This window comes from Amblyomma maculatum, chromosome 5, assembly GCF_055883805.1.
Source record: "Amblyomma maculatum isolate TAMU_Amacu chromosome 5, ASM5588380v1, whole genome shotgun sequence".
Taxonomy (NCBI): Eukaryota; Metazoa; Arthropoda; class Arachnida; order Ixodida; family Ixodidae; genus Amblyomma; species Amblyomma maculatum.
In genome coordinates this window covers 124,283,066-124,295,891 of record NC_139348.1, presented here as the reverse complement: position 1 = coordinate 124,295,891, position 12,826 = coordinate 124,283,066, and the positions used below count along the sequence as shown (strand labels likewise).

The 12,826-nt window shown below is 48.9% G+C and overlaps 1 protein-coding gene across 3 annotated transcripts in view; it reads left to right on the top strand.

The window, feature by feature from the left end:
• The window catches only part of nuf (rab11 family-interacting protein nuf), a 191,129-nt gene that overhangs the window by 105,854 nt on the left and 72,449 nt on the right, over window positions 1-12,826 (top strand). For 2 of the 3 annotated variants that reach the window (XM_084604249.1, XM_084604248.1), the window contains exon 2: window positions 1,349-1,460. In XM_084604249.1, the coding sequence (XP_084460375.1) occupies window positions 1,349-1,460 (112 nt within the window). Of the gene's footprint in view, window positions 1-1,348; window positions 1,461-3,671; window positions 3,989-12,826 lie in introns of those variants that run through there. The other variant, XM_084604250.1, reaches the window with a different exon arrangement.

Below are 12,826 nucleotides of genomic sequence, written 5' to 3'. Positions count from 1 at the left end.
CCTCCCATTTCTCGAGAGTAGCAACTTGTATTAAAGATTCCGGGGCCGGGCCTTTCTTTACAGTTCCACAATATGCGATCATAAGCAGCTGTTTCACCACATAGTGTACATTCCGAGTCGTAATCAGCAGGGTAGAATTTTCCCAACAGGTAAGGCGCCTGGAGTCGCCTCCAGATGGTCTCCTTCTCCTTATCTAAGGCTTTATCTGGAGTGGGAGGGGGTGGGGGGGATATCCCCCTTTCAAGCTTAAAATGACTAGTAATGTCGTGAAGTGATGCTAGGCCCTCCTTCATGCGAATTCAAATGAGGCGCGCTTCTGCGGAAAAAAAGGGTGCGCATTAGCCCCGACAGATGCCGCCACAGCTCCGCCGAGGCCGCGCTCAAAGGCGTTCGCTTCGTCTGCTTCGTGACTCGTGACCGCGCGCCGGCGGCAGCTCTTGCGAAGTTGACGCGCGGTAAACGTTCAACTCTAATTTGACGGGTTTCTAGTGTGAAAAGATTTTAAAACGTTCTGGAGTTTAACTTTGCGCCGAAACCTGTGTACCTTGATTAGAGGGTGCGGTTTCGTGCCAAGGGGCATATATTTTGCGCCCGTTGATTTGTTGAAGTGTTTGCTGTGCACTTTCATCCCACTTGAGCAGACAGCCTGCGTCTTCAGTTTATAAATCGGCACTATTGCTTGCGACGGATGGGGTTTTCACAGTCTGTCACGAGCACGGTGGTCACGAGTTTTGTTCCTCGTAATTGGCGAGCGACGATTTCGCCACGGTGTTCCGGTTCACGGGGTCTCAGATGGGGCTGGCGTCAGAGACAAAGCACTTCCTGCTTGGAAGGCTCCGTCTCTAAGTGACCGCACGCATATGGCTCCATTTCATTTATGCCGTCCATTAGTAGCGCCACGTAAAAAAAGAAATAAAATTCATTCGATTCCGGCAGCTATGAGAAGACTGATCCGGTCTATTTCTCCAGTGCGTAAAAAGGGCTGAGGGGCATGCTACGCCTGCCTTTCGCCTTTATGAGAGAGCATATACAGGCGATCATACAGCCTCCTGGAATGGTGTGCAGACATCGCCTGCCAGTGACCGATTTGCGTACCGTCTGATTTCCTACATATAGCGGAGCTTTTCAGTCAACGACCCCTGTAATAAATGACAAAGTCCTGCGCATGTTCCAATTGAATTTCTTTTATTATTTTTTAAGAGAAAGAAGAAAGGGGGGGGGGGGGGGGGGGAGACACTATACTACGTCTTACGCCACAGCACACCACGCACAATTTCGGAGTATCTTGCTGGTTGCAGCGCGCACCCTCACACGCGTGCTCACCATCGTATCTCTTTTTCTGGTGCAGGCCCTGGTGCAGTTGGTGCAGTGCCTGGACCCGGCCCAGCGAGGTCTCATCTCATTTAAGGACTTCGCGGCGGGCGTCATGGCGCTACTCGGGGCCAACACCGGAGCCGTCGGTAAGTTTCTCGCGTTCCGTTTTCACCGCTTTACCTACTTGCCTTCTTCGCTGGGCAAAATATATAAAGGTTTATTCACGACTGCATTGGGCATGCGCTAACTTTTCACGCTAGCAAAATATTACCGTGTAATGCATGAAAGGCAGCTAACTGTTGCTTGAAAATTGACGCGTTGAAACCTTTAGTGATATTGAAAACGCACTGGATACAAGTACACAAGAAGATTTTTTCCGGTTGTGTGCTACCGGCTCCCACGTGGCAGGAACGTGCAGGCTGACGTAAAGGGTTGAACTTTGATGACAGCGCAAGAGCTATATAGAAAGAGGGACGGTTAGGTGTCATGTTGAGAAAGAGAGGGAGAGACAGGTAGAAAGAAACAGTTATTAATAAGGAATGAATACAGCCTATGGTTCCTTATAGTAAGGCGTACGTAATAGTATATAAGTGAAATGCACAACAACTTAGACAGGACACAGGAAGAAACACATACAACACTTCACGAGCGCACAGTTCCTGTGTCTTGTCTAAGTTGCTGCGCATTTCACTTATATACTATGCAGAACCAACTAGCCCGAAAACACGCTCTTTCTAAGGCGTAGGTAAGTTTAGCAGCGCTTGAAAAAGGGGGCCTTAACTGAGCACACGCGCTCGTATTTGTTTGCATGGCTTGTCTTCATTTTTTTTTTTTGAGTTTTTGAAGGAACTGTCTTGTTCACTGTACTAACTGGGATGCGTTGACGCGAGACAACACGTGACTCGTGTGTGGGGGATGCCCGTTGCGTTTCAAATTCCTTTATTCGGACTGCGGGAGACGTAGGAAACTGATACCGGGTGTAGATTATAAGGTGTTCTATGGTATGCTGCACTATACGACGCCTCCCGTGGCCAGCACTCAGCTATATGAGTGTATGATTGAACCCTGTATGCATAACCGCCATTTCGGTGCTTGACTCCTTCCTCGCGCAGAGAACACCAGCGTTATGGGATATGTTTTCGGGTAGGTCATCACGTGACGTCATGGACTCTCTGCTCATCCGCTCTGTTATCTGACCTTCTGTTTCCGCGCATATGGCTTTGCCCATTGGTGCAGAATTCCAATGCTACCTTTGCGTATTTCGATGAATGCACTATGAATGGGACTAGGAGGCAGACGTGGTTGCGAAAGCCAGAATTTTATCGTAAATGTTGGCGGAGCTTGCATGCGTCCTTAAAAAAAAAAAAAGAAAAAAAAAGTTGGTAAGTGGGGAATAGCGCGGACTCGGAGCGCTAGGTACAGTCGTGAGCAAAACTTGTATACAACACTCAGCCAGTGACAGAGTTCGGAAAAACAGGATCGAAATGCCATCTAGCGACAGCGACATCGGCACATGCATGTGGATAAAATGGGGCACCGCCACTATTGTTTCGACCTTAGATAGCTGTTGCTAGGTAAAGTTGGCATGCATTTTTCTCTAGCTCTGTCACCGAATAAGTGTTGTATACCACTTTTGCCCACGACTGTACAGTCTTTGTCAAAACTGTAGAGCCCAGGAAGCCTGCTTCTGAGCCACTTCGTGCGGTTTGTAATGCATTTCCAGGGTTCCGAATCGCTTGATAGTAAGATTTTTTGCACTACCTTTTCCAATGGGAAGGACCTCCAATGACGCTCAATCAGCGCCGCTATACACGGCTCGAAAATAGACCCTCCGTGCTCTACACTTTTGGCAAAGGTTGTACTTGTGCTGCGCAGCTATTGAAACTTTCATGTCCTGTCACTTCATACTTATCGCTTCGTTATGCCAGCTATGTGTGTCTGCTACCCTGTTTTCCCCCACGCAGTCATCGTTGGAGCGAGTGCCCATATGATTTGAATAAACTGCTGGCTTGGAGCAGTTCCCAAGCTTCAGGATAAGCTCTTAGTCGCTGACGATACAACGCGATGTGTGCATATGATGCGCGCGCATGCGAGACCAAGTTCTGCGCTGTTTGCTCCGAAGAAGCCAGCCGGGCCAACACGATGCTACCGCCTCTGTTCACGCTGTTCGGGGTCTAGGAAGCGATAGCGAGACGTTGCTGGTATGCGCGCATGTCTCGGCCCAGCCACGATAAGTGCGCAAAACACACTGCGAGTGGCTATCAAAAGCGATACTGGGTGCCACCCAGCCTCTGTGGACCAATAGTGTTACGCCATTTTCTCCTTAGCGCCACCTTGCATCGCAGTCTTCGACGACGCGTTGCGGCAGGTTGGCTTTCGGTCCGCTTCGTGAACATTTTACTTCTTCGTGTATTGTCAGTGCTCGTCCGACGCGGGCTGCTGTGCTGTTGTAGAGAGGCTGCAGCCTGAGCCTTAGTGACGGAGAGCAGCATGTTTGTTCTGACTTTCGCGAAGTCCCTGGCCGAACTGGCCCTATGCGTGGTGGTGGTCCAAGTGACCTGGACCTGTCGTCAGCTGGGACTCGTGTCCGGCTGCCCCGTGTTGAACGCCGGCGTCCTGCCCGCTAGCACGAGCCGCGCGCTGCGTCGCGCCACGAAAGCCAGGAAACGCAAGGGTGAGCCGAAGTGTTGTCTCAGTTGCCGCTGCTTCGTTGACGATGTGATGGTTAGTATGGGTACGATCATTTGGATCTCCGGAAACAGCGTTTCGCGGCGCCGTATACATACTCTTAATCTGGTTCCACATACGTGTGAAAAAAGCTCCAGTTATAAGTGGAAAATCCACTTAGATAAATGGAAGTTCCATAAGTGAACTTTTTTGACAAGTATGTGGAACCAGATTAAGAGTTTACTTTCCTCGGATTTGAGGCAAAGCGTATACGAACTGTTTCTCTTCAAAACTAAGATGCTCTTTTTTTGAAGTCTTTTATCTTGTTCCATATTGCGATAGGCGAATCGCCGAAACTACTTTGCATTGGTCGCTGTTTCTTTATCGGGACAACTGAGTTCTGGCTATGGAGAACAAAATAGTTGTCTGCGTCTCCATTTTCAAGCATCGAGGTGCACGTTGTTTACTGGTTTCTGTGAGAATAACGTGACACATCTACCTTGCTACCTGAAAGCACTTTTCTAGGTTTTCTGGGATTGTGATATTGCACTGACCTTGATTTGATCTACAGCAGTAGACTGCATGTAAGTAACCGCTGAGCGCCAGTTAAAACTTCCCAACTTCTGCTGACTTTACGCCAGCCGTTTCATTGGGCTGATTGTAAGTGATTTGGAGACAGTTCACTCAATTTTCCGAGCTGAAACTGCAGCGGTCATCGGTATTTTGCCCGGACCCTGGTCGAAGCCATGGGATCGGTGCATTGGCAGTGAGCCTTACTGGTACAGCCGGCGTCCGGCATTTCATATAAGGAAGTGGTGTTTTAATTGCTGATATGTGCATGCTGGAACTTTTACCTGCGCTCAGCACGCTGTCATCGTTTGTTGACTTGGCTCTGAGGATTTTGGGGAAGATGCAAGCTCGACGTGCCGGCCATATTTATGGCGTTGTGGCGTATGCGGCCTCGTTGATAGCGTCAACCGGCGTTCGATCAGCTGGTACCTTGTTCGTTCGTAGGTTTTCTTCGAGGTCAGAGTTGCGTATTCATTTTACACGAGATGCAGCCCGCCGCGGTGGCACAGTGGTTGAGGCGCCTGATTGCTGAACGCAAGGACGCTGGATCGACTCTAGGCTGCGGTGGCCGGTTTTCGGTGGAAGCGAAACGGAAAAGCTTCCGTGTGCTGTACGATGTCAGTGCACGTTGAAGAACCCCATGTGGTCGAAATTTCTGGAACCCTCCACTATACAGCATCCCTCACCATGAGTCGCTTTGGCTAGCGACACCTTAAACAAAGCCGCGAAAAACAAACTTTCCACACGTTGTTCGCGCCTGTATAGCTATTAGCCGAACGTGGTCACGTTGGCTTTAGGACGGACGCATGTACAGGCGCCAGCGAGCACCACCTAGCAGACCAAATTAACCTTGGCTCAGCTGCTCGGTGCATTGCCAGGCCGAATAGTATGACCACGAGCCTTCGTTATAGAACCACAATTGTCTCTTAAACTGGGCACCTGCTCAGAAATGCATTTCGAGCGCTTTAGGCAGGCGTGAGGACTATACAGTCGGCCATTGTTTTAAGTGTATATATCGCGTGAGCAGCAACTGCCCCGCGCTGCTGCAGCGGAAGACAAAGAAGAGGAGAAAAGGTGTGTATGCAAGAAGGCACCCACAATTACTTCTGTTGCAGTGAGCATCGTCTGTAAGGTCGTTCTGTGTAACGCTACTGCACCCTTACCCATAAAACAAAGGGTGTTATATAACGGTGCTCAAGAAGATGACCTTTTTCTTTCATCGGCTGCATAATAAAGCAGCGTGTCCAAGAAACCGTCTGCGATCTTTACATACGAATAGCTAACAAAGAAGACTCTCAAAATCTGCATATTCGAGACTGTAACCGCAAACACAACCAGGGCCCACAGTCGTGTTTAAAAGGTTACGCGTTTACCTCAATCAAAGCAAAAAAAAAAAAAAAAAATGTTCGGAGCTCAGACATAAAACTTCGCAAGGTGTGCTATGCAAAAAGCAATTTTAGCAACTTTTGTTTTCGAGCTAGTTGGTGTATGCTTTCAGTGCCTGTCTCGTCCCCTTATGTGTTGCGCTAGAAATATTCCACTTTGTATGCTAGAAGCAGAACATTAAAGCAGACGACGCTGGCTCCAGCAGAATAACGGGTGCGTATGCTTGCCTCCTCTCCCGATTTCGTCTCTGCTGCTTCTTGGCCCCGCTGCCCCTGGAAAGCGACTCTGGCGCGATGCTTTAAAGGAAGGGAGAAAAAAATAAAAAATAAAAAAGGAAGCCGACTTTTCGCGACATTGAAAACGATCTCTGGTGGAATCCTGTTCACCCGGCTCTTTTGTGTCTGATTTTCACGCTAAATTTTTAGTAGGCAGCGAGTGCTCGCGAGGCACTTTCCTTTTGGAGGATGTGCCTCAGCCAACAACTGCTTTTTTGCTTTCAAGAAGGTTGTTTTAGGAAGCGAATTCGCTTCCTTTACACGCGATAGTCGGCGCACGGATCAAATAGCGCAGGAAATTTTGTACAAAACTGGAAACAAATAAAATGCCTGCGCACGCAGACCAGCCGATAGTTCGTAAGCCCTTAGCATGTAGGGCAAGCCGGCAGAAGTAAAATTGTTTGAAAAGGTCGAATAAATTGTTCAGCTTTTAACTGCGGCATCTCTGCTATATAGTTGGCGTCGTCTATCACACTGGGAACGCTGCCTACATTTCTTTTCGTGCTTTAGGGTTATTTTTATCGCGAGGAACGTCATATAGACGCTGTCTGCACTACGCCTCCCTAGCGTTGTGATCCTGTTCGGCTTTTTCAGTTTTCGTATAATATCGAGGAGAAGACTTATATGTGACTGACAGCACCTGCGCCTAGCGTTGCCTTTTGCTTACTTGTGTTCGAATTACTTGCTCTGTCAGAGCTTATCGGTGCCAAGCCAACGTGCCAAAAAGAGGGCTTTTGTCCTTAGCAGGTTCCACGTGGAATGCGCATAGACTCGAAATGTGATATCAGATTTCGGGGAAAAGTGCATCGAAGGCACGCTGTGGCGAGGGAGTCAGCCGTGCGTGGTGGCGGGTTTGTGCGGCATGTTTGGCAGTTCAAGGGTAATATGCGATTGCAATTTTATGGTCTCTTAAAGCTTGGTATTGCGATGATAGATGAGGCAAGGTGGCTACAATTGCCGAAAATTAAGTACTTTGCAGTAGCACTTTTGGACACTCAGCCATTCTACAAGCTGGAATAGAGAATTTACTTTCCCGAAAAGCGGTATGAGTGAAACGAATAGCCTTCGTTCCGCGTGTGTGTGAAGGGGTGCCATTCTACATTAAATTGAAATATCAGGAAAGAGTAATATAAGGTGCATTCAGATTTAGTATTTTATTATGAAACAGTGCGAAGACACGGGACTACGAAGAAAGAAAAGACGCGCATGGCGCCGTGTGTGTCTTCGCACTGTTTTATAAGAAAATGCATAACAAATTCGCCCAAACTGCCGTTCAAAAAATGCTCGCGATGTTTTAAATGCTGGGAATCTGTAAAACGGACCAACGGACATACAGAAACGGTTGGGCAGCGTGACGCTGCACCAGACCGATTCAAATGTGCTGCCGAGGCTGTTATGAAAGACGACTAAGACGCCACCGCCATTCTCCTTCCATGCCTTCCGGTATATGGAATCTAATTAGATGAAAATATTTAGCTGGAACTTATTGCGCTGGCCAAAGATGAAACAGCGCCACCCGCCAAGTCTGGCTTCTCCAGTGAAGCAAAAGGTCGTAGCAATCACGATTTGATGATCTTCGAGGGCTGTTGTTTCCTCTACTGTAGATGTTTTTTTGTTTTGTTTTTCCAGTATATCAGCAGCGCTGTCACACGTGCACACAGTTGCGCATTGCACCGAAATGGCCTTCTGCTTTTTTCCCGTATACATAGGAGATCGCCATCTGTTACCTGTATGTGTACGGCCTCCAAAGATCTTGATAGCGCAGTATATGTCAGAAGGGATGGTAGTTTGCGGAAGCATTTCGAGTACGTGTTCTCTTGATGGTTGCTTTGCACAGTGTGTCGAATTACCGACTTGCGTGTTTGACATGGTAATCGATTCTTTTTCTGGCAGCGGCACAATGTTGACGCACGCGTCATTAGGATTTGTTGTTGGGCGCTGTTATCTGAGCGCGTGCATTATTTGCATATGCTCAGTGCGACCCAATTCTTTGTCGCAGGGAGACAATGCGCGCATGTTGCGGCGAATTGATGTATAACCATCCTCAAATGGTGCTGCGAGACATCGCTCTTGAGCCGCTGTGACAGATCATCGATGCGGCCCTGGTTATTATCGATTATTAGAGACATTCGTAAGCAGCTTTAGAACAGTGGTGCGAACATGGCAAACCTTTCGCTGGACGTTAGGCTGTATGTAATACCCACTGTTCTGGCAATTTTTTTTCTGTTGACTGCTCACCACCTAACGAAGGCTCACCGTACGCAGACGAAGGCACAGTGGAAAGTCCAGCCACAGTGGCGCCATCTGGCTTTTACAACGCCAACTATTTTTTTGCCAACAAACTACTGATTCTTGACGGGGCCTTGAGCGACTGTAGCGTTCGTCGAATAAAATAGTAAAATCTATCACTCGTGCATTTCGTTCCATTGATAGCCGAGGTAACACGAAGGCAAAGCCAGATGTCCCGTTTGCAGCCAGTGAAGGTACCGAAACACGAAATGACGGCGCGGAATTCACCTCGAAAGCAGGGACCCTGCCTCTTTGCGTACGCAAGAGCCACTTGCCCAAGACTTGGAAAATAGCGTACGTAAGGTGGGCTTACTGTGTAACTCCATGGCACGTGCGCTTAGCGAAACGATACACGCTACCGCTTTGCTAATGCGAGTATACGCCGAGCGCAGTAGATTCAGCTTCCTTGGTGTTGCTCTCAATGACTCCAGTTTTTTAGCTTTTCGAGGTGACTCATTTATCGATACTGCCATGGATGTCCTATCCGTTTCCCTCGTCAGGTGTATTTTTTTCGTGCCGACTGAGTCCAGCCACCGTGGAGTATTTTCCCCGGCAGAGGGGGCAGACGCTAAAGGGATTTCCTGCACGCACTCCTAACCCGTTCTTGTCTTGCTTTGAACGTTGTAGCGATTCCTATGCTCGTTGTATCTTGGAAGCGGACGGACACGGCAGCCGAGCAGTCGCCACCATTCGGTTTAATTGGCACCCGGCCGCGCGTTTCGCTGGGCAGCTACTGTTTGCCCAATACGGACCGCAGTGCGAAATTGGCGCTTTGTAATGGTATTTATCTCCGCAATTCAGCGTCAAAACAGCCCATCTAGCTTCCCCCCCGCAGGGCATGCTTTTTTTCTTTTGACTTCAATGAATACGGTTGCACGTGCATCAAGCCTGCCAACCTGTCTTACCATTCATTGGAGGGGGCTGGCCACAGGGTGGCTTAGTTGCTTTGGAGTTCAGACGAGTGATCTCAAGGTCTCAGGATCGAACAGGGCTGCATTTTGACGGGGGCTAAAATGCGCAAAAAGTGTTCATGGGGCGCACGATATCAGGCTCACTATAGAACAACACCAGGAGGTCGAAATTAACGTGAAGACCTCCACTGTGGCGGCTCTCATAGCCAGTATAAGTAGCTTCAGGACGTTAAACTAAGCATAAAATACAGCGCTATGCGAATGTGTCTAGGAGAGAGTTTTGTTGACATAAGCGCAGCCAGGTGATTTTAGAAGTGTAATCTCTCGGGGCTGCGCGTAATACGCACGAAACCGGCGACGTGATCTCCGCTCTGACGCCGGCTGCTGTCGATTTATAGCAGAGACAGTGCAAACGGAGCTTCCGCGAAGCTCAGAATACCAACGAAATGGAACGTAGCTGGCATTACTGCCACAATTCCGTTTCGCAAGCGAAGTACTGCGGCATTCAGCGTTGACGATAAGGTAGTACGTAGCTCAATCGCAGTGGCGCGCATTTAATCACGCGACCGGGAAAAATGTCCCCGAATGCAAATATCTCATCATTATATATCTCATCATTTGCCCTGCAGAAAGGACATCTACGCAGCCGTTCAAAGACTCGCAGTGGAATGTTTTGAAGATGCCATGGACGTACCGTGGACGTACCGACGGTGTTGTCGTCGGTACGTCCACGATTTGCGTGTCCCTCTTAGTGCAAGGGCAAACGTGCGACATCCCTCTCGCCCGGACGCGTATTGACCGGCGGGGCAGGTGCTGCAGCCGTCGTTGTCGGAGGGTGTCTCTGAGTAGTGGGAAGGGAAGCCTCATTTCTCTCTGCCGAGTGTTTCTCATCAGTGCCTTCGCGTGTACGCCCTCACGCCTTGGGTTCCTAGCAGCGCGCTGTCACCCCATCTCTACGAGCTCGCGCGGGGGTCTCTCAGTGTGCGAGTTTTAGCGCAACGCCTCCTCCTAACTCAGCTGCTGTGGTGGGTGTCCACGCCGCCCCGTGTCCTCTCGCTACCACACCTGCTGGCCTAATCTGCTACCTTTGGGGAGAAGAGGTAACCTCGGATCATTTTTGTTCGCCTTTTTGATACGTTGACTTTTTGGAGGACGGCAACTGCTTTGCGCGTCGTTTGCAGTACTATGCGAGCTGTATAGTATTGTCACTCCGTGTGCATTTTCAGAGTTTTCCGTAGTGCGGGAGACATCCTTTGAAGCGTGCATAGAATTGGCATCAAACCGCTTTTCGATGGAGGCGAAAAGCAAGGCGCCCGTGTGCTGTGCGACGTCAGTACACGTTAAAGCACCCCAGGTGCTCGAAATTTCCGGAGTCCCCCACTACGGCGTCTCTCATAGCCTGAGTCGCTTTGGGACGTTAAGCCCCGCAAACCATCAAATATGAATTGTTTAGCTGTGTTAGGTGAATACCACACTTATACTAATGTATTATTTTAAAGAAAATATCCAAGCGCAAATTCGGCGTCCACACTTCTTTACAGGGAAACTGATGACAAAATGAATTTGGCCTGTTGTTACGACGCACATACCACCGCACTGTAATCACAGAAAGGCTGCCCGTGAACCAGGAAAGGTAGTATAAATGCACGCAGTATGGGTGTCACGATCGCATGCCGGGTGCGCGAGCAAATCGCGGGCGTCGGCAGTTTTTCTTTTTCCGTTTGCCCAGGCGCCCCTGGTCCACTTCCAGATGATGATGGCGAGTTCGTTCTCGGTTTCGACGTCACCGCTTTGAATCGTGTATGGGGCAAAGAAAACACATTGGATTTTGAACAGGTTAATAACAGAAGTGGGTTTTCTTCTTGTGCGGCTAGAGACATCGAGGTAGGGTACCAAGCAGACATGTTTACGCAAAGAAAAAAAAAGAAAAATAGACGAAATTGTCGTGGTTAACCTAATTCTAAGCCACCTTTCTGAAAATTTGCTTTTGCTGTAAATGCGGAGAACAACTAACTATTAACCACGTCTTATTATCATGCACAGGTTTCTAAACACTAAGAAAAAAAAAATATTTTACGCCATTTTACAAACTACACATTCCTATTCACCCAAAACTGATTTTAGGCGAAGATGGACTTGTAGATTTGTCTTGTGTTTTCAGTTTTCTAAAAGACGCAAATGTCGTATGCAAACTGTAGAATAAATCAAGTGTACATCAGTAAACAAATTAAAACCTCAAGCTTTCCACATCACTGCATTAGCAGCTTATGCGCCACAAAAACCAACACAACCCGTTTCGTAAACGGAAACTTTCTAAACAAACTGTAGTTAGAACACATGCGTTTTCCCCCTTTGTTTCACACACAAAAGAAAACCTTGCTCTTGGCGCATGATAGCCTTAGTTGCTTATGCGCAAAAAAAAAAAAAAAAACGCTTTTGCTGTAAGCCAGTGTAAAATTCATTTTATCCCCGTTTTGGCGCGTGGCACTCAGCCGCCTTCACGCCACTGAAACCTAACCTAATTTACCGCGGCACTTGTTGCATAACAACAATTACAAGACGAGCGTTATTGTTACGCGCCTTCCCATTTTGCGCGCGTGCTGCTGCGTAGGGCGGTTTGGGATTTTACTTTTTTTTTTTCACCGTTGCGTCGCCAGGTCGATGCACGGCGTTTGTGGGACGCAAGTGTTTCGACTCGTGGGTTTCGCTTTCTATGCGCGCGCCCCGACGAGACCAGGTATGCGTGTAAACAGTGCGTGGTCCCGCACCAAACTGCTCCGCGCGTATTCGAACCGATTCGCACAACTGCAGCACGCTGCTTCTGCCTACAAACAGCCCCCGCGCGAAGGCAGGCGCCGGCGGGTTACGATGCGTCGGTGGTCTCCCGCTAGCCGGCCCAGTTTCCCAGTCGTCGATCAAAAGCGCCGGCGGCATATACTGGGGCGTATAGGTCATGCAAGAAGAGCAGCTCTACATCGTCGGTGGGCCAGAACGCGACACTAATTTTCGAATCTCCTGCTTATTATTATTCGCAAGTGTAAAATCGTGGGTACAAACAAATACAGCCCCGCCGGGGTGGCGCAGTGGTTACGGCACTCGACTACTGTCTTGGTATCGCGGTATAGAATCCCGGTATCGGTATCGAAGGACGCGGTATCGAATCCCGGCCTCGGCGGCCGCTTTTCAAAGGAGGCGAAAAGCAAGGTGCGCGTGTGCTGTGCGATGTCAGTGCGCGTTAAAGAACTCCAGGTGGTCGAAATTTCCGGAGTCCTCCACTACGGAGTCTCTCATAGCCTGAGTCGCTTTGGGACGTTGAACCCCGCAAACCAAACCAAACAAATACAGCTGTTCAGAACGAGAAGGTGTCTAATCGACGTCATCCGAGGTGGGATAACCGTCTTCGGTCTTTCCGTG